We start from the raw sequence: 23,376 nt of genomic DNA, 5'->3' as shown, positions 1-23,376 counted from the left end.
ATAAAATTATTATAACTTCAGTTTTCATAAGTAACTTGCATTGCTAAAAACGTCATCTGATTTAATCAGTATTTAGGTGTTTTTGCTCCATTAGACTCCAGATTTAAATAGTTGTATCTAGGCTGATTAGCTCAGGCCGTACATCGACGGAAAGCTTGTTTATTCAGGTGACGTACAAACCTCAGTTTTGAAAAACTGACCCTCACGACTGGTTTTGGGGTCAGGGGTCACCTTTGTGCGTACCACCATTCAAAAACCTCGATGCTTTTGCTCGGCAAGAATACATTAGATTGATCAAAAGCGACAGTAAAGACTTTGTATTCATCAAAGAATCCTGAAAGTAACTGAAAAAGGCTTCCATAAAATATTAAGCAACGCAGCTGTTAATACCGTTAATAATAAGAAATTATTATCGAGCTGTAAATCAGCATATTATGAAGGATCACGTGACACTGAATCTTTGCTCAACGGAGTTTATAACATTTTAAAATACATTCATAGGAAGAGTAAATTATACCAGAATGTGATTTTTTTCAAGCATCTCTCCTTTAAAAGGTCCTCAGGGTCTTGTTCTCAGTTGTAATACCGCTAGTACTCCACTAGAGGAAGCCAGGGACTCACGAAAACGCATCCTTCCTCAACTAGTTTTCAGAGTTTTGCGGCATTTTATTATTTTACTCCATCTCACCTCGCTTCTTCCTGTGTCTTTTTCATACTCGTTAAATCCTAGGTCTGCACCTTTAAGACTAACGACAGCAAAGCAAGAAAAAAAGTGTTGATTGCGATGCAGAAAATTAATTCGGCTCAACTGTGAAAAAGCCGCCACTGACTGAGTGCATTGAAAATGAAACCCCACTGTATGAATATCGTTTGCACGCCATGCTTCGGTGCTAAATCTGAAACGCTAACGTGTTAGAACTACTTACCAGCATCTTTGCATCCCGGGTCCTTTCAAATAAACCCTCTGCCGGGCATGCAGACCGCCAGAACCGGGCTAAATGTCACCGTGAAGTAAATACTAATAGATTTAGTTACATTACTGTGAGGAACGTTTTCTTTTTTTCCTCACGATTGATTACCATAAACAGCCTGTGACAAACACGAAGGACATAATTCATAAAAAATGGAAGGAGCCTCTGTCCGGCTGGTGCTATGTTGGTTTAACGCTTAATTGAATTTACTATGCTCTGTTTTTCTGTGTACCAGGGGCGGCCATTTTAATTATTCCAGTGACTGATGTGAGCAGAGACAATGGGTGTCTTAATTCGATTAGAGAAGGAGCTGGTCTAACGTGAGAGTCAGCCTAATTGCCGCAAATTATTTCTGGAAAAAGATGACCTCTCCTGCAGCAAAGCAGATTCTCCGCGGTTGAGCAGAACCGGCTTGATGAATTTTCGGTAAAGCGTGCTCGATCCGGCTCCTCGAGATCTTCCTACCTGCAGAGATGAGCTGTGAGACACCTGGCTGTAATTTTCAGGTGATCTTTAAGTCCTTGATTAGCTGCTTCACGTGTGTTCGAGTTCAAGCTACAGTCTGCAGGAGGCAAGATCTTCAAGTATTTTAAGTTCCAGTCAAATGTATTTGTAGAGCGCTTTTCGCAATACTGCTCTTTGCTTCAACGCCGCTTTAGAGAGATTCATAATGTAAAATGCTTATAATATCTTTATAAAAATATTCATGCCTTATAGTAGCATCTATCAGATAAATGCAAGGCAATAAAATTGTTACTTTTGATTGTGATGATGCACACAAGTACACTGTATGTATGCCGATGTATGGACACTATATGTAGTACTCATATATATATATATATATATATATATATATATATATATATATATATATTGTTTTATGCGAAACGGTTTCGATAACAGTAACAGAATAAGAGTATCTGTTATTGGCATATATATCCAGAATTACTTATTTTTTTAAATGATTAATATTGTCTTTATTAGACATTTAATTGTGCATGATGAATTCCATAATGTTTTTTTACATTTCAATTTAATTGATTAAAATGAATAGAAAAATAATAATTAAGTATCACTGTTCTCAAAAAATATTTTTATGCTGTCCATTATAATCTTGTAATGCCAAAACTAACTTGCAACAAGTTTTTCGGTTATAAGCCAAATAACATACTAAACAAATAAAAGGTATACAAATACATGCATGAATATATTTAAGAAAAATGTTTAAACATGCATACATATATATATATATATATATATATATATATATATATATATATATATATATATATATATATATATATATATATATATATATATATATATATATATATATATATATATATATATATATGCTAATTAAATTTTTGATTCAAACTGTTGTGGAATGCAAGTTTTTTTTACTTATTTTACTTGAACTTTTACTGTTTTTTGGAAAGAACTTTTTTTTGCAACGCTAACTTTTCAGCATCATTACTCCAGTCTCCAGTGTCGCATGGTCCTTCAGAAATCGGTCTAACATGTTGATCAGAGGCTCAAGAAACATGCTTATTATTATCAGTGTCAAACGCAGTTAGTGTTTTTACGGAAAGCGTGCACATTTCAGGATCACTAATGAATAGAAAGTTTGTAAAAACAGCATTTAATTGAAACAGAAATGATAAATGAATGCACCCTGGCCTAATTGAAGTTTCGTCTCCTTTTAAAAAATCCCCAAACTGAACAGCAGTACGAATGGCTAAATCTGGCACATTTACATTAATCATTAAATCCCTTTTAAAATAAAACAAATAAACTGACACTTACAGTCTCCTCCTCCTCTCTCATGGCAGGCATGGTGCTTATGGACAGGTTGATGGCTGTTATGGTGACGAACAGCACCGACAGGCAGGCGAAGATCTTCCCGGGCAGGCCGGAGTGAGGCTTCTCCACCATGTCTCTGAGTTTTCCCATCCAGCGTCCGAGACGAGACTCCCCGGCCAGTCCGCTCCCGCTGTCCTCGTCGTCGTCCTCGTCCTCCTCCGCCACCCGCTCTAGCTCGTCGCACTCCTCCACGCGCTGCAGGAGGCGTCTCCGGCAGCACCACTCCAGGCTCTCCTCCGGGACGCCCCAGTAGAGCAGCTCCTCCTGGAAGGACAGGGCGCACATCTCTCGCAGAGAGCGCAGCTTCCCGGCCCGGAGGAAGGTGAGGATGGTCCGGAAGGCGCAGGGGCTGCGGTCGAAGAAGAACTCGTTGTGGACCACGTCGTAGTCGTCGCACACCCGCATGATCTCGTCGAAGCTGCTGCACAGACGCAGCTGGCCCAGGCGCGAGAGCGGGAAGTCCTCCAGAGTGGTCCAGGGGAGCTGGTAGCGCAGGCCGCCCACGTTAATGATGACGTGCAGCCGCTGGCCGTCGTCCGGGTGGAGCGCATCGGGGACGCCGGGGTCGGGCGGAGGCAGTCGTTGCGCCCGTTTGTAATAAACGCCCTTGAGGGCCTCTCGCTCTTGGATGGGCGGCGCGTTCAGAGAGGTGTCCGAGGTGCAACTCAAAGCACTGTAGTCGTAATCCGAACCATCGCCTGCCAGTAAAGTCATCTTTCACCCGGCCACCTCCACCTCAGCGGCTGTCACATGCCTGTAGTCCAGGGCTTCCTCTCTGCTGAAGGAGACAGAGGCTGGGTTACGCTACGCGGCTTCTCAAATCTGAACAGATTTTAAAAACACCAGGAGCATACACTGGAAATATTTACAAGGAAAAACTATGCATCATACGCCACACAACCACCATAGACGTATATAGACGCCCCACTGATAAAAAGCAGACATTTAAAGGGAAAATTCAGTAAACACTTTATTGATGATGAATATTTTGTACGGATGCAGCCAGAATATAAACGCAACGTGCAAAGTTTCACATTAAGTTGTTTCCCATAGACAACCATTGCGTTCGTATCAATCAAATCGATCATTTTTAGTTATATAGCGCTTTTAACAGGTTGCATCAAAGCACTGTACAGTTTAAAGCAGAAGAATACAATGACAGGGATGTATAACGACGAGAGTGAACAATTTCTTGTTAAATGCAGAGACGGTCTCTGTAATCAATTCGACGATAATCACTAGAAGTTAAGTGTCCTCAACCAAACAAGCCAGAGGCGACAGCGGCAAGGAACCAAAACCCCATCCAAACAGAATGGAGAAAAAAAAACCTTGGGAGAAACCAGACTCCGTTGGGGCCAGTTCTCCTCTGACTAACTTCCAGTTCAGTTTTAAACGCAGCTGTGTCTTCCGGCCTCCTCTGCTTTAATATGTAAACTATGCATCGTTACTACACAGATTACTGAATTTTAAAATAATTTTAATATTACTGTTTTAAATATATTACAGCACTTTAAGTGTTCCTACAACGTTTTGTTGCGCTGTTTAATGATTAAAATGTTGCCGTGGGAGCTTAATATAGACTGAAAATGGCCAAAACGTACATTTTATTCACCTGTCTTTGTTTTACTGCGATCTAAATATTTGCGTCGGTGCAACGGATGGAAATTCGACAGGCTTTTGCTGCAATTCTACAGATGTTTTGCCCTCCAGTATCGGACCGCTCCAGACGCGTACATGCGACCGCCATCTTGGAAAGGTGAACTTGACGTCATTCACCATGCGGTAGGTTCGAACAGAGCAGTCGAGCCGTTCGTTGCTGGATTGTGACATCTTTCAAGATCTCTTCAATATGGCGGACGGCTTGCGTGCTGTGTAGCGACCCATAGAACAGCCGCTAATGAGGCATCTACGTATATGCGTCTATGTCACACACTACAGGACTTCAAGGTTGTTCCAATCCCAACAAAATCGTGCAGAAACGTGCGCCTTGTTGCTAGGAGATGTGTGACAAGTAACATTTTTTGATATCCTCTGATTGGACAGAATCAAAGTCTGAAGCTGCACTGCACTGAATGTGCACTTAAATGTAAAAAAAACTTCACTAAATTTAAAAATAAATGAAAATGCATTGTGTTTTAATTTTTTTTTATATTTAGTAATTCCTCTGCATACCACTAGTGGCGCTCGTACCACACTTTAAGAACCACTGACCTACAATATATATATCATATAATATAATTTTATTTTTTTTTTTAAAAATAAGGTCTGACATCAATCTTCTTGATGCATATAAATTACATAATTCTTGTCATCAGTGTCAATATAAAAAAAAAAACAATAATAGCTTAAATTAAATAGTAAATAGTCAGCGAATAAATAATAATAATAAGAAATGAATTACAAGAAACAGGACAAAAACTACAGTACAACAAATAAATAAGGAATGCTACATACATTGTATAAAGTAATTGAATACATCACTGTGTTAATTACATATATGTTTCAATCTATCTGTAAATATGAATGTTATTTACTGTACAGTGGAAGTGAATTATTAAAGAAATTGCATATAATAAAAGCTCATTTAATATATAAATTAAATATATGCATCACATACAAACTAAACGCAAATCTATATATTAATCTATGTATAAAGTAGGTTTTGGCGAGGCACTTACAATGCAAAGTGCAAAATTTTAAGAAAAGCTAAAAATGTTTTAATAGCACATATAATCATTCCTCTTGTACAATTTGTGTATTTTCTCAGCCCTAAATTAGTTTGCCATTGCTACAGCAGTTCGCATATGCAGTCACTTTACACAGAAGAGGTTAGCAAGCGTTTTGTAATCACGTAAACGCACATTATATTCTGTCGCCGTACTTTTGCAGGCGCGATTTTGCCGCATTATACATCGCAAAACCATTTTAGCACAAAAAAACAAACAAACAAACAAACAGATGAATTAACACCACCGCTAAAACGAAAAACCAATCCGGAAGAAGCAGCGTTGAAGCCAATGCTATTACAGTGAGAGTGATGGCATAACTCTGTAATGCACTGCAAAGCACTTTCTAATGGACACAAACCTCCCGGGTTCTGCCGATCAATAATGTTTTGGGGGAGACTCTGCGATTGAGGTCAGTCGGTTCTCCTCATTTGATTGGTTGACGGCTGCAACCTCCAAACTTTTGACCAATAATCGGCGTCGCTTGTTTTTCACCCCACGGGCCCCGTCTGCATCACTCTCATCTGCTGTTTTTGGGAGCATCTGGGACATTGGGATAAGATGCTGTATGTTCTGACTCGTTGCGTGGGACCTGCCAATGAATGAACCCTCGCGAAACAAGTGAACAGAACATCTTGGCACGCAGCTACCTACCCTGCGATAGCCCGCGACAGGAAGCCTTCCCGTCCAAGTAAGAGTGTGAAAATGAATAACTCGAGTGCTTCCGACACCTCTTTTTCAAACTCGTCTCAAACGTTCACCTACACAACAAGTGGAGTGTTTTGAACCTTGGACACCTTTCTCGCAACGCCGCAGTGCTTCGGCTCAGCGTCTCACCGGTGAAGATGAGCTTCTGTTCACTTTGGGAAATTTAACTGAATCTGCAACTTCTCACAAGAAGCTGAATTTAAGAGGAAGAGGAATTTATCGTTAATTTTAAAAGACAATCAACACAATAATGCACTGTAGTAAATTAAATGTTTCTGCACTTTATCAGTGCTGTTTTAGTATCACTGAGGTGCTACTATCATATTTATTAATATTTTTTATCAGTTTATTTGCTATGTTATTTTTAATATCAATATCAATTTTAGTTATAGTTATTTTAGTTAATTATGTTAGGAAATGCTGCCTTTGCAACAGCTAGCTTACAAAATATTTTTATATGTGCACACAAACACACACACATACATATATATATATATATATATATATATATATATATATATATATATATGTCTGTGTGTGTGCACGTGCTTGTGTTTCTTTTAATTAAAGTAATACATTTTTATGGTTAACTAACAAAAATCACAATTTGAGTTCATTAACTATATAATATATAAAGTGACAATTATCAATAACATAAAAATATATACAATATGTGACGCTGGACCGCAAAACTAGTCTTTTTATTTTTTTTTACTGGAAAAAAAAATTCAATAAAAATTTAATTTGAATAAAAGAATATTTGCAATCTGAGGGTGAGAACAAAATCATTTTTTTTCTTAGTTTACTTTTGTAGTTAAATTAGCATTGGCATTCTATGAAAATTAGATATTTAATTATTTAATATAAAATTTTAGGTTCACTTAATTTATAAAAATACAATTAATTAATTATTAAATATTTTACTTTAATTCTAAATTGCACACAACCTTGCCATAAACGTACCACGGAAACAGTTTCATTAATAACTAAGAAAATGAGAATGAGAAGAATGACTAAAAAAATAAAATTACTGAAAAAAGTTGTACTTATTATATAAATAAATACAGTATGAATAGAGGTGCATTAATTTTGTTAGATATGGGTCTATTTAAAATTTGATCTCTGTCAATTCAAATTCAAGAATTCAGCTGGAATTTTAAAGCCATTTGATTTCCGAACGGTGCACAACGTTGCTCCCAGATGCTTTCCACCCTCCATGGCCGGTGTCCAAACTAATTAAATCAATTACCATGATTAAGCTGTAATGGGTTCACAAGTCACAAATTAGTGTCTGCGGCCCTGTGTGTTCAGGCACCAATCAGAGGCCGAGATGGGAGCCTTCGGGTTGCTAAAATCAGGAAGCGTGTGCGTCACTGCATGCTTATTAAGCACCTGCACTGTCGGTCCCCGCGAGATAATGATTACGCTTGGCCTTTTGTTTCCGAGCTGTCAAATTAAGCATGCGCCAACCACTGGGACGCCGAGGAGCGTCCGCTGACTTTATCTTCCGCTCATGCTGGCCTTTATCTTAAAGAGGGGTTGAGTGTCAAAGAAGGAGTGACGTGAGAATAAGTGGGTCTAAACATCCTCGCAGTGGACGGGAAGAAGGGGTCAGGTACAGGAGGGGACATCAGTGGAAAATGGCAACTGGTGGTGTTTACAGTGAATCAGAGCTAGATCTGATAGAAAGATGTTATCTGCACTTTATGTGCAAAAACAGATTAGATTGGATTCAACTTTACTGTCATTTGTACAGAGCTGACGAAATGCAGTTAGCATCTCATCAGAGGTGCGTGAATATAGAGTTTTATACAGATACGAAGTTAGTTTCTTGTTAGGTGTAACCATTTCAATGTTGAAAAAAAAATACAAAATCCAAAAATTAAAACAACAATAAATAATAAGTAGTGAAGAATTATCTCCTATTTAAATAATAAATTATTATTTATTTACTTTCATTGAAATTTAATCTCACTAAAATTGTCCTAAAGAAATTATTTAGGTTAATTTGCGTTTGAATTGTTTAATAATTAAATTATAATTTTTTTTTAAATAAGGCTTTGTTATGCTAAACCCCACTATGCTTTATAGTTAAAAAAATGTGTTATGTGAAATTCATTGATTTTCAGTATTGATTTTGTTTTTTTGTTTTTTTTTTTTTTTTACATTTTTATTCTCCTGTGCATTCAAATTGGAATTCTGAATCCTCTTGCCACCTTAATTCAGTTCATTTTTTTATTTAAAATAATATAAAAACAAAAATCAAAAAAAAAAAAAAAAAAAAAAGAATTTTTTTATATTTTTTAATAATTTTTAAATATTTAAATGTTCATATATATATATATATATATATATATATATATATATATATATATATATATATATATATATGAACATCCTGTCAATTCAAATTCTTTTCAATTCAACTCTAAACGGCGCATGGCTCCCATAGACATTTAAATATTTAAAATTGCCTTAAAAACACCCCAGAAATAGTCCATATGCTCTATGCCATTCAATCTAGTGCAATGCTTCTTAATGCGCTACAGTTGGAAATGTGCATGTGTGATTTAGGGGTAAAGATAACCCGGGCAAATACAGCGTGTTGCTAGAAGGTCTTGTTTTATCGTATGCTCATGGTGCTTCTGTCGCTTGGACGTATTGTTCAAATATTTTTTTTTTCACAATGCACAATGTTCTTCCAAACCCACTAAAGAAAGAAAGAAAGTCAGTGGGTTTGGAAGAACAGGAGGATGAGCAAACAATGACACAGTTTTCTTTTTGGTGAACTATTCCTTTTAAGGACCGAATGAAAGAGTGTGCGAGAACAGTCGAGCGGCAGAGCGAACCTTTGAACCGCAGCGTTGGTAACAGCGAGATTCAAGCGTATATTTCTCTCTGACGCAGCGAGATCACAGCTTTGCTCCAGGGCTTTTTCTCCAGATTGCCTCTGAGTCACAGGACTGTGATTCTGGCAGTAACACGCTGAGCACACTTTCCAACCAAACAGCACTAACCTCCATCATGTAGAGAACTGAGCGCTGGGGATCTGAACCCTCTGCTCTCAAAGAACACTTCTTCCCAAAACCAACATTTTGTCATTACTCATCCTCGCATCTTTGCAAACCGGTACTTTTCTTTTTATGTTTTCAAAATGCGCTCGTTTTAATGGTTAGCTATAGAAAACCGATGCATCGTTTGCGTCAAATATTTGATCGGCGACAAACTTTATGCAGCTGAAAACTGTAGCAATGCAACCAACAGAATAAAGTTTTATGCCCCTAAAATTTTGGATATTGAGACAAAAATGCGCCATACGAGTTTCTGTCTCGTATTTATATCATATGATATAGCTAAGAAATGGCATCTGTGCAACGAGTGTACTTTCGAGTGCAAATGTGATATTCGTGGTTTTTGAACGAATCGCGTGAACCAGTGACTCAAAAGGAAGCATTTTACTTCCTTCCTGAACGATTCAGCCATTTGAACGAATCAAATGAATGCATGACTTAATAAACGACTGTAATATTCTCATTTAAATAAATTTGCAGCCACCTACTGGCAGCTTTTTTAAAATTTGGAGCAATCAATCGATCAAATAAATAACACTAAATAGATAGTTCACACCCAATGATTACCCAACATATCTCAACCGTTACCGTCTTTTCAAACCTTTCTTTATTTCGCAGATCTTTTGAAGAATGTTTGTGATCTTTGATTAACGAGACATTTCTTCAATCGTCTCGTTTAATGTTCCACAGCACAAAGAAAGTCATATACGGTTGAGGGTAAGTAAATGATGACTTTTTTTTATTTCGGGGTAACGCATGTATCATTTATGCAATTACGGCGTAAATGCATTCATGCCACCTCTAAGCTGTCTAAACATACCCATTGAGAAAAAAACGGCCTTTGCAGTAGCATAAAACAGCATTTTACGTCGAATCCAATACACACAAGTGTCATCTGAACAAATCTAGTTCCCCACTTTTCTGTCTGATGACTGAGCTGCTTGAGCAGAATAAGAGAGCGCTCTGGTAATGTGATATTTAGTATGCGGAGCGTCGCTTATTTACATCGCTGGATTTGCTGACTGTTGAAAGGCAAGAATAATCATACTGTGACAGCCAGAGAAAATTACTCAATAGGAAAATTGCCAGTGTGTTTAATACACTCGGTGCGGTCGTGCAAAATTTAATGGCCAAAGCCTTCGTGCTGCTTCTGATACATCAAAAAAAACCCCACGGCTGCAATTGATATCATAAAACAAAATGTGAAATCCCAGCGTTGCTTACTTACAGAGAGCTGTGAACCGTTTAGGCCAAATATACAAATGTTTGCTTGTTCTCTAAATGAATGCATTGTTTGGCATCAAGTACAGGCCTTTTTAGAGTATTTGAGTTTGTGTGCATGTGTGTGAAAGCACAAGAGCAGAACAATAACTACAGTATCGCCGTTGTATCGCGTCAAAGTGATGGATAACGTGGGAAATATCTCCTGGCTGATTCGTATGAGGCTTATCGAATTATTTATGGCTGATACTCATTTGCATGTCAGACGTAATAGAAGCCAAAGCTTTTCTTCTGGTACATCTTTACACAATAAAACGTCTCCGCTGCGCTGTTCGACACATCAAACCACATCATCCAGAGAATAGTACGGATGGGCGATATATTAAAAATTCATGATGATATACTGTATATACGCGATCACTTTGATGGTGAGCTCTGCATTGATTTTAATGTGCTTTTTATTTAGGCATTGATGTCTCAGTTGTCTAGTTGTTTTTAGAGCTCTGTCTTCAACATTTATAGTATGTTCGTTGAGAAACCTATTTAAGTTGTAATTATATTTCAGAATATTATTTTTCACTGTATTTTGTATCAAATGCAGCCTTGGTGAGCATAAAAGTCTTACATGACACAGTTTTGTCTTTTATTACTGGATAAAAATAAAGTAGATGCAAGCAATTTATTTTAGCAACATTTAAATAAACGAATTTACTTTTAAATGTAACTAAAATGATTGCAAAAATCTATCTTTTAAAAAAAATGAATAAATTAATGATAAATTAATATTTTTAATATGTTATATTAGTGATTTTTATATTTTCCTTTCTTGTATTTTTGGTCAAATAATAAATGCAACAGAAAGCATATTTTACATACACTTCGTATTTTTTCATTAACCTGGAGAAGGGGGAAATCAGAAAAATATAATTTTTAAAAGTAAGGGCTTGAAATCTATTTATTTTAGCTACAATGAAATAAACAAATTTAGCTGACTTACGTTCATCATCATTTTTTTATTTAAAATATTTGAAACCAGATACCTTAAAAAAATAAATAAAATAAAATAAAATCGCAAGACATTTAGGATAAATGCATTAATTCAGTTTACAATTTCATACAAAGTTCATCAATTGGCTGAAGTATCCTGATGTTAATGTTGTGCATGATTTCCATGACATTCATCCGACGTTACGTCACGACCGCTCAAACGATTTGGTCGTAAAAAATCTGTCCGGTTCAGCAAAAACAATTAATTTGTGTGAGTAAGATTGCACGAATTAGCCACTTCGTAAGATATGTAAGAATTGCAGTGAGAGGGCCGGTTCATTCCATCATTATGCTACCTATTTATGTGCGCTTTAAATCCGCAGTGCTCATGATTAAGCCGGGAGACTCATGTTTTGGGTGATGATACACCATCCTCCACTGCTGCCTGGTGAGAGCACTTGGCAAACGCGCCCCACCCCGTCCCACGCATCTCATGCTCTCTTCTGGTGCCGCCCACCCATGGTCTATGTGGTCCGGTCTGCATCTCTAGGACTTCTGCTCCCTCTTCCCCTCAGATTGACGCATCTGTGCTCGTTTGGCTTTCCCATCGTGCCTATGAGTGGATTTGTCGAAGAAACGCCAGCGGATGGATCTGGTCATTTTTCCCATCACTAACAGACACGTTGATTCAAAGAGACGCAGTGCTGGAGGATTCGACCTTACAACCCTCCTGTTATCGGTTTAAAACATTACGGTAAACATGAGCTATATATATATATAAAACAGTGTGCATATGTGTGCATATATATATATATATATATATATATATATATATATATATATATATATATATATATATATACATATATGTGTATATATGTATATATATATATATATATATATATATATATATATATGTGTATATATATATATATATATATATATATATATATATATATATATATATATATATATATATATATATATATATATATATATATATACACTATATATACATATATTTTTAATTAGTATTTCCTAAGAGTTTTGCTTAAAAGATGCTTTATAGTACTAAATAGCTATGTGCACGGCCAAAAGCCATCTTTTAATTAATATTTATGTGTTGTTTACTTGTTCAAACACCTAAAAGCATAGAAAAGTTTCACTCGATAACCAACACTACATAATACATTAAGGCTTGTTTTCATAAATTGTGTCTTGAATATAAATGCCCTGTGTTTGGCTGCACCGGCAGATGTTTGCACTTTTTTTTTCTCCGGCTCGTTTACACTAAAAAAAGAAGTCTGACAGCGCAGCAGACAAAATACACTTGCATTAAAGATGCATAAAGAAAACAAGTCTTAATGTCTCATAATACAGGCTGCATTTACGATGCATGACAGGCTACCGATTATGATCAATACATTCTTCAAATCAAGTCAAATTTTGCCTGCACAACCTTTAAACACAACGCTTTATTTCATTAAAAGACTCGATCTATGAGTTTGTGAGTTATTCTTAAACGAGCGTGCATGATCTTCCTTTACCGAAGACACGCGGCACCAAAACCACACCGACTGCATCTCCGCTAGCAAAGCAACGCCGAATAATGCGGCTTCTCTCCTCATCTGTATCTCTGACACTTGTAGCTCGCAGCAGAGAACATTCCCCGCAACAGATCGGCAGAGACGCGGCGAGTGCATCTCTTGTACACACAACACATGTTTAAACATCGGGATGTTCAGGTCCAACAGCGCCTGCAGCTACGCTCATATCGTAAGACATCTGCTTACAACAACTCAAACGCCAATCGGAAGAGAGAGAGAGAGAGATTTTTTTTAGATATTAGTGGGCGGATTTAATAAATCGCTGAATATATTGAAACAAGAAACATCTTCGGGCTATAATTGCTTTCTCTGTCCTCTCTTGTGTCCATGAGACATGAAACAGTCTCCGGGCTTCGCAGCGGTTCGGGGAGCCTCTCCATCTTCTCGCTGTACTTAACCTTTGCCACAGCGCTGCTTCTATTCCTGGCGGGTTTCAGCACATCGCCGGCAGAGAAAAGGCTGATGCGCGCCGGCCTGACGTGCCAGAATCTCAGAGTTCGTGTTTGCGTTTACATCCCAGCAGCGGGGTCACCCAGATCTCCATTTCTCCACTGAGTCCAGTGTTTATCGATGCATTGGTCACGGCGCAAACCTCCCCGTCGCAGATGATCACCGCACTACCGGGTGAATCTCACCAAACCTGCTGGAACGTTAAATCGCTCGGCGCCGAGTTCCATTAATGTGATGCGAAATCAAAAGATAAGAAAGCGAAAAAAACGAAATGCAAGAAAAAACATATACATGACTGTAATTTTTAATATTTGAACAATTTCTTTCAATAGCTCCTTTTAATAAAAAGTGTCTATATATGGTGGATTTTTTGATGCGCTGAATATACATTGAGATACAATACATTTAATGAGAACGTAATGAGAATCGACTGATGTGCAAAAATGCAAAAAATGCACGGTGTAATAATAAATAATTATATATTGACAAAAAAAATATTTAAAAATGTATTTAAATGCCGTGAAAAAGGAACAAAACACAGAAAAAACACCTTACTGGTCATTAAAAAAAAAAGTTTGTTTAATTATTAAATAATTTTTAAAATAATTTTATAGTATTTTTTTGTATCATTATATGATTAATATTCTAAAATAAAATGCTATGAAAACACATACACACACAAACAAACTCATAGTATATAAAGAAAATGAGGTAATTAAGTTCAAAATTAAAAATGTAACTATTTTGTAGGTAATTAAAAATTGACATAAACCTACAATAGGCCATAGGCTTTCTTAAATATTACTATTATTTTTTCTCATTTCACATTAGCATTTTTAATGATAACACTTGAAGACATTCATCTGAATCACAGACGTAACTTGATCCTCCTTGAAATCCTAGCGAACAAAAACGTGATGGACAGTATGCTGATTCGCAATCGAAACTTACGAGATCCTCGCTTCCCGTTTCTTTCTCTGGTCCTCTCCATTATTCTAATTGTTTCATATTCAACTGGATCGCACAAACTTCAACATAAATTACGTAACGATTACATAAGGATTCATCCAGCAGTTGTGTGCGTTACCACACATTTTCAGGCAGTTATTATCCATCTCCTGTGCCACAAACATGGCCGACCTCAGTGAGTAATCTCCATTATGCCCAAGCGCTTCCAGGAACAGAAACCCGGCGGCCCGTAACGGAAACACGGGTGTCAGTCTGAACAATGTCGCTGCCGCAGAGCCAGAGCTTCCATTAGCCGGACCACAGCTGGAGAACAAGACCAAGAACCACTGTAGAGCGGAAAATGCCTTTTGAAAACAAGGAAAGCAACATCCAGCGTTATTGGATGGTGTCAGCGTCACGGAAAGCACTTCATCTGATGAGACAGATTGAAACGCACAGGCTCTTATCAGACTTCAAACGAGAGCTTTGGAGACGAGAGCTGAAGGTGATGAATTGGAGGTCACTTCACTTAATCCTTCAGATGCTGTCAATGATAAAGTCCTGTCCCGCAGAGCGGGCTTCGGTTCAGGGCCTGTCCACGGGAAATAAAGCAACTCCTGGCTAGACAACTCTCAGCTGCGTTACAAAAAAAAACTTCAGAAATAATTCCGTGGTTATTTACTCCCAAAACCGACGGATTTTTTACATTCATGCAGCTCTATTCCGCACAAAAACAGCTACCATTAAAAATCGAGTTCACCCAAAAATGAAAATATGCTGAAAGGTCATCCAAGGCGTAAATGGGTTCGTTTCCGATTCATCAGATTTGGAGAAATGTAGCGTTACATCGCTTGCGCGCCACTGCGGCGAATGGGTGCCGTCAGAATGAGAGTCCAAGCAGCTGATAAAACAATCCACACCGATCCAATTCATCGATTCATATCTTGAGACGTGAAGATCTGCATGTTTGCAAGAAATAAGTTCTGAAATAAAATATTTTGAGCTAAAATAGGAGTCCTCTACTGTTACTTGTTATCCAGTAAAAAAGACATCTGGCCTGAATCAGGAGAGAAATATGCAGTTGAAGATAACTATGTATGAGGTTTTTTTACACTGGACAGTGTGTTATTATCGATTATAAAGTCATATTTTGTCTAGAGGTGATGGCTTGATGTGGTGTGGATTATTGTGACGTTTTTAACGGCCGTGTGGACTCTCATTCTGACGGCACCCATTCGCTGCAGAGCATCCGCCGGTGAGCAAGTGATGTAAAGCTACATTTTTGCAAATCTGATGAAGAAGCAAACCCAGCTACGTCTCAGATGGTCGGAGGGGGAGTACATTTTCGGCAAACGTACTACACTCATTTATCGATAAAAGCAGTAAGTAAAACTCTGCACGCGCCAAAAGCAAGGCAGCTAGAGCACTTCTCGCTTCGAAAACAGTGCAGTTAGCAAATCTGCCGACTCACCATCATTCCCTAATTAAACACGGTCGCTGTAATGGTACATCAGAAGACCCCTAATCATAAGCTTCACGAAAACAGGAAATGGCCTATTTATAATTGCTATATCCTGACCACAGCGCGCAATTACGCTGCAGGTAAACGTATGAAAAGACATTAACCCTGCTCATTAAAAGCGGCCCTTTTACAACACACACCAAGCTGATGAAGCCTTTTGTCATTCTGAATGACTCAAGCTCTCAGGGACGTGTCCTTTGAACCAGAAATCGCAGCAAGGGGAAATAAAACGGTCTTTAAACTGATCCCTGCTGTACCTCGGGAACTACAGACTATGGGTTTCAAGTCACAAGTGAGTCAATTTTCTAAATTAATACATTAATATTATTGTAAGCTTTTAATCAACCATTAATGAAAGCTTTACGGTTGACAACAGCGATCTTTATTTTTAACCCCCTTTTAGAAGACTCCTTATTAACAAATAGTTCAAAAGAAAGTCACATCCAGGATTTGTTTTCTCATTGAATATTATCTTTTAGTGAAACGTCTCATTAATAAAATGGTCAAATGGGTCGTGAATGACATTTCGCGACTTTTATATACTGTATGGTTTTAATTAGGTTGCCATTCAAAAGACTGGGGCAGGATTATTTTTTTTCTGTTAATGGACTGTTTATTCTATATGTAACTGTTATTCTGCAAGGACACATGAAATTGATGTAATAAAAAAGTGACAGTAAAAACATTTATAGTTACAAAATATTTCTATTTTAAATAAATGCTTTTCTTGTGAACCTTATATTTATCAAAAAAAAAAAAAAAAAAAAAAAAAAAAAAAATATATATATATATATATATATATATATATATAGTTTCCACAAATTTTAACACTGATAATAATAATAAAATTAAATATTTATTAAACAAATCAGCATATTAGACAGATTTCTGAAGGATCATGTGACACTGAAACCTAGAGTAATTAGCTTTGATCACATAAATTAATTGCATTTTAAAATATATTAAAAGAGAAAATTTGTGTTTTAAATTGTAGTAAAATAAAAAAATTCACTGCTTTTACTGAGCAATTCAATAAAATGCAGCCTTGGTTTTATATATATATATATATATATATATATATATATATATATATATATATATATATATATATATATATATACATCACATAAGCATATAAAAAAAATATTATTGATACTAAACTCTAATTATTTTATAAAAATCTAGTTTAATCCTAAGAAACCGCGTTAAATTGTTGTCTTTTTTACACTTTAAAGCACAGAGATATAGTATGCAATTTGCTAAATTACTAACCAAACAGCACAGAAACATAATCTCTTTCCTGCAACGGAAACACGGTGCTATAGCAACAGGTCATGGGTTCGATTCCCAGCCAATGCATGAACGCTAAAAAAAGCATACGCTAAATGCATAAACGCAAATACAGTTACGTCACGAAAAGCAGCTGTTTGTTGAAGTCGACAAACCTATAAATCAATCCGAACTCCTACAGGTTTATGCAAACCATTTGTTGGTAGAGATCTAATCTCTTCTCAACAAGCTCGGAGCCCATTTCTCGCCGTGAGAATAACTGGATAGAGGAAGTTTGACGCCGTGAATCACTGTCCTGGTTAAAATGGATAGACTCATTTTTATGTCAGTGGTTTTCTGATTTGAAATTCATAATATGCAAATGTGAGTCATTCCTAACCTCGAGCTACCCGTCCGATAGCGCCGTGCCGTGATGATGAAGATGATTCACAGAGAGGACACGTTCCCACCTTGGGAAAATGATGACCATTCATACCTACTCACGGCCGTAGATGCCACCAAGAAACTCTTTCACATTCAAAGAAGTGACCAACTCTTCCCAAGCCACCCACGGTGAGATTTCTAAACCCGAATGTGTTGATTCGTGCTAACAGAACTACAGTCCAGAAGTCTGAGGCCGCTAGCGAAAACGCTGCATTCTTACTGATCTGATACAACACCAAAAACAACTTCATACACGAACATGCTGTTCTCCTGCACGGTTTGAGTGGAAGCAAGAACGCCCGATCTTTGCAAAAAATTATTTGACTCTGTTTATGTCAGATCCTTTTCTTGTTTTAAAAATAACCCACATTTTCAGCTTGGTCCAGTGTCCATTTTAGCGTGGTGGCGATACTATTGTGGTTTTTATACACATTTTAGAATTTGTTTTGTTTCAATTTTAATTTCAGATAAAGTTTCAGTACGTTTTATTATTTTTATGTCTATTTAGTTCATTTATATTTCGGTTTTACTTTTATTTATTTTAGTGCACAAATTTAAACTACATGAAAATAAGAAATGTTGCTTTGGAAACTAGCCTAAATAAAATGTATAAAAAAAAAAAAAAAAAAAAATATATATATATATATATATATATATATATATATATATATATATATAATTTAATAATAATTTTGTTGTGGTTTTTTGTTGTTGTTTGCATGTTTTTGCTATTATTATTATTTATTATATTTCATTGTTAGTTTTTTTACTTTCAATTATATTAGTACATAAAATTTAAATGAGAAATGTTAGAATGAGAATAAGAAACAAAAAAAAAAACTAACATTTTGTATAGATTTTATTTTAAGTTTATGGTTACACTTAACAATAAGGTGTTATTCAAGATTAGTTAATGTATTAACTAACATAAACAATGAACAGTACATTTATTACAGAATGTATTCATCTTTGTTAAAGTTCGTAAAAATACAATCATTTACTGTTTGTCCATGCTAACGGTGCATTAGCTAACGTTAACAAACACAACTTGTGATTTTAATTAGAATAACCCCTCGGTGGTCCAAAACATCTGGCCCAGTGTGCATGTATTCATGTCATTTCATACGAAAATTATTAAAATGATCAAAAGCCCAAACAGGATAGAATATCAGAATGATTTTTGAAGGATCGTGTGAGAGTAGTATCACAGTAAAGTTTTGCAAAACAGGAATAAATTACATTTTACAATACATTTAAAATAGACAACCGTAATAATATTAATAATAATAACAAGAATATTACAGTTTTTACTGTATTTTAAATAAAAAAAAGTGAGCTTGAGAGAATTTTGGCCTGTCACATGTTTTCACCTCGTGACATTTCATATAAAATATTTAAATAAAAACCCAAACGGATCCTGAAAGTATCTGCCGAAGCCAGAAGACAATGTACCGAACTATCAAAACAAGTTTTTATATGTAACAGAAAAATGAAGGTAGAAATATAAAATAGAAAAGACTTAACATTTTTGCTGTTAAACACATCACGTAGTCTCGGTATTAGCAGTCGCACTTGTTCAGACGCGCGGGTTTTGAACATTAGAGATGCATTTGAGAATGCTGGATAAATGGTGCTGTTAAATTAAACCAAACTGACTCATCCTGACTGCCGTCGTTTGTAATGGCATCCTATTTGGAGACGGACTGTCACGCTGTATGCTCATCGAACGCTGGACAGGCGTGCGTCTATAAATGCGCATTAAAGTGGCATTTGCTACTGAAATTGACAAAACAAGCACAGGAATGAACACGAGGCACAGTAATCAGATACAAACTGCTGCAAATACTTCAGCATCAGTTATGTTTTCGCAAGGCGAACAAATTGTTGCACTGCCGATATAAAAAAAAAGGTGCACAATGATATGATACCGTTTATCTAAAAGCTAAACTTCAAAATGCATCTGAATATATTTTAAGAGTTGAATACAGTATATATCATCAAGGACGGTTTTAACGTTAAATTAAATATTAATTGTACAATAACAATAAATATACATAGTACTCTCAGGTTCATTTAGGCATTCTTGGTGGTGAATTTCAAGGTTAATACATTGGAAACCACAGAAAAAACAAAAAAAAGGGCATTGAACGCCATTGGCTTTCATTTAAAGAAACATAAAAAATAGTTTCATCCTCCAACTCCCCCAGACTTAAAAAGTTGAATCCATTCAGTCTGGCGATAGCACTTTTAGCATAATTGGAAAACGAGCATGTTCGAAAAAAAAAAAAAAGTGTGTTTCTTTGACTTACAAAACCCCTGCACATTATTTGAAACATCTTCTTCTGTATTCAGCAGACGAATGTTAGTCGGATGGACAGAAGGGTGCGTGAATGATGAATCGATATTGACTTGTGGGTGAACTCCACGTTTAAAAAAAGCTGAATTGTGGATGCCTTCACGTGGCGGTGGGTTTTCTTGTTTACGCAGACCAGCGTTTAAGACCTCCGAGCACACGGAAAACCAAGAACCGGAGCGAATTCAATGAATGGATCTCTGCGGCTGGCGAATACGCACAGTCAGAGCAACTTTAATCTACTCTATTCAACGCTTAACTCGTTTGCCACAATAACATCAACTGTCCCTTTTTCTGCAAATCGAAGATATTTTGAAGAACAATGGGCGCCAAACAGCATTGCGGCCATCGAATTTCGATATTGTTAAAACATAATCTTCGTGCTCCAGTGAAGATATGGTTTTGAAGCGACTTGATTAAATATTGACGCATTTTACCTGCTTTTCTGAGCAAATGCTTCTATATTCGACTAACATATCACGCATAATGATTGTAATAAAACTCTTTAATAACCCCTAACGCTCTCACAACCCATGTAAGCTCTACGAACGGAAATACGCCGAAGGGGAAAGACAGAAATACGCACCGAGATGGAACTGAAAGCGATATGAATTTATTGAAATTATAGTCCACAGGCTCTAGGGAAGCAGCCTGATCTGATTTGGTGTTATAGCGCAGCGCACGCAAACAAAACATCACTTTCAAGCCTCGCTTCGGTTAAACACCTCCATTCTTCTCCTTTAAACTCCCACCACAGAAACAAAAGCGAACAGCGCACGGCGCGAAAAAAAGCAAACATCGGTTGCAAACACTCACCAAAGTTCATCCGCGGGTTGAGATTCTTCCGCTTTTAGGTAGCGGGAGAAACTGAGCGTGCCGCTCGGCGTCGCAACTCCATCCGATCCCTCAACAGGCTGTGGAGCTTCTGGAGCGCTGGCGGCACGTTTGACGATATGAGCAACAGGCTCGGGCTCCTTCCCTCTTTACACACACATCAACGGCTCTGACATCAGAGGTGGGATGTGCCATTATTCTAAGAGCTTTTGAGAGATATCCATAGCAACCAACCAACCGGCGAAGGAAGGAATCCTTCTTCTCCAGCAGGAATAGCCTGGCGTCTCTGAGCCGCCGGCCGCGTATGCATCCCCTTCAGCGCCGAGCGAGGTTTTCATTGTGCCTTTAACGTTTAGGTGCGGGCTCAACATCTGCGTGTGTTTCTGGAGACGTGCGTGAGTACTTAGCGGCGTAGGGGGATAGCGCGGCAGGCTACGGGAGGACAGAAAGCGGAAGTTAGTTTCTTAAACCATTATAGGTGTGTTGTTTGGATTTTTTTCGTTTTATCCAATGGAAACCACGTTTGCTTTCTTAAGAACATACTCAAGGGTCGGTATAGGTTGAGACAGCATTTGTGGCATTATGTTGATGCAAATTCATTTCCACTCGTCACACTTTTTCTTGAAGTCAATCAACTGACGAATCAACAGGGGTTAAAGCAAAACGCTTACGATGGTAGCAAATGTTAAAATAGCCATTGTTTGAATACAGTTGTCACAGGCAGCAATGCAATTGTTAATTAAAATGATGAAAAAAAAAAATCTCAATAAAATATCAATAATAAATGGTACGATTAAACCAAAAAAAATTAACTATGCCTTGTGTTGAAGGGTTTTAAATGACTAAAAATAAAATTGAAATAAATTAAGCAAAACTAAAATACCTAAAAGCTGATTAAAATGATAAGTGCATCAGAAAATAGTCAAATTTAAACACACACGAATACAATTAAAATAACTGATAATGTGAATTTTAAATAACTAACACTAAAATAACTGAACACCTAAAAAAAAAAGTTCATACAAAATCTGAAAAAATACTATTATATAATTAACACTAAAAAACAGAAAATAAAAGCTCATGGTGTCAATAACCTGGCGCCATTGTACTCCGGGTGTAATAAATTATAAAATTATAAAATAAAAGACTAAAACAGCTGTAAAAATTATTACAACGCTGTCCAGCTCAAATTGGAATATATAAGTTAATAAAAAAGTGCTTTTATAAAGTGTCTGCTTTTAAATACTTCATTTAGCCCTACCATAATCTCATTTTTGTTTTTAAAAAAAAAAAAAAAAAAACTCAACAAAAATGAAAATTCTTCCCTCGAGTATTTCCAAACCTGTACGAGTTTCTTTATTCTGATGAACACAAAGGAAGATATTTCGAAAAAAGTTTGCAACCAGGCTGTTTTGTTCACCATTGACTTCCATAGTAAAAAAAGGTTTACAATAATACAAGTTTGGAATAACTTTCCTTACAGTAAAAGATTCATCTACGCACGTTACAAAAAAAAGACTTCTTTAAAAAAACAGATACCTGTCATAAATCCACTTTTAACCAATCAATGAATGCAGTCGAGTTCAATTAAGAAATGCTTCGCATTTCATACCTAAAATGAATGGCATAATTCCACGCCGCCAATGTACGTCTCATTGAAAAAGGCAACAAAAAGAAACGAAACAACCACGTTTCCCACCCCGCGGGCTCCAGGAGAATTAACGCTCGGCGCATTAATACGTACAAGCAGAAATAAAGGTTTCCTTCAGAAGCCGTTTCAGTTACGACGAGTCACGAGCCAGCTGTCAGCGGATGATAAATGTTATTAAGCGCTTGTCATCTGCAAACAGAACGTCTGACAAATCGGATTAGAAGACCGAGAGGGGAAAGAGTTCGGTACCAATGTTGGCGATGAGCAATCTTGGCTGTGCTTGGCATGCGGTGATTGGCCGCGACGGGGCATTATCTCTGAAGCGCCGGCTGCATTCGCGGCCTTCGTTCGCCATTGATCCACCTGCGCCGAACAGTATTGCGTGGCTTTGAAAATCAGCAGCCACCAATTACTCTCAGATCATGGGTAATAAGGCTTTCGGTGACAGTTCAAACTGCCTAAGTGGAGCTCGCTTTTACGGCACACTTTTGATTTTTTTGTCCTCGGAAACGTAACGTTGTTTTTTTAGGGCTGGTCGTTTTAAGTTTGACCGCACAGGAAAATGTTAATTGCACGTGGTGCGCCGCAAAGTTTCGCCGCTCGTAAATAACAACGATATATCCTGAAGAGGGAAATGAGAAAACGATGCTTTCGTGTTATTGCGCCGAAGAGAACTAAGTCGATACCGTCAGATGAATTATCCATGTTGTAAATAATCAGAGGCTTGTTGGGCTGCCTCGAGCCGTCGGTG

The 23,376-nt window shown here is 37.0% G+C and overlaps 1 protein-coding gene across 3 annotated transcripts in view; it reads right to left on the bottom strand.

Moving 5' to 3' along the window:
* kcng1 (potassium voltage-gated channel, subfamily G, member 1) overlaps positions 1-22,768 on the bottom strand; it is a 24,015-nt gene extending 1,247 nt beyond the window's left edge. Inside the window, exons 1-3 of one of the 3 annotated variants that reach the window (XM_043230142.1) lie at positions 22,587-22,768; positions 20,957-21,406; positions 2,778-3,609 (exon numbers count right to left, since the gene is read on the bottom strand). In XM_043230142.1, the coding sequence (XP_043086077.1) occupies positions 2,778-3,548 (771 nt within the window). In that variant the 5' untranslated portion in view covers positions 3,549-3,609; positions 20,957-21,406; positions 22,587-22,768. Of the gene's footprint in view, positions 1-2,777; positions 3,613-20,956; positions 21,642-22,586 lie in introns of those variants that run through there. The other 2 variants (XM_043230140.1, XM_043230141.1) reach the window with 2 other exon arrangements.
* Between the last annotated feature and the right edge of the window lie 608 nt (positions 22,769-23,376).

This window comes from Puntigrus tetrazona, unplaced genomic scaffold, assembly GCF_018831695.1.
Source record: "Puntigrus tetrazona isolate hp1 unplaced genomic scaffold, ASM1883169v1 S000000148, whole genome shotgun sequence".
NCBI lineage: Eukaryota > Metazoa > Chordata > Actinopteri > Cypriniformes > Cyprinidae > Puntigrus > Puntigrus tetrazona.
The sequence above is the reverse complement of the archived record's forward strand: the minus strand, read 5'-3'. Positions and strand labels throughout refer to the sequence as shown.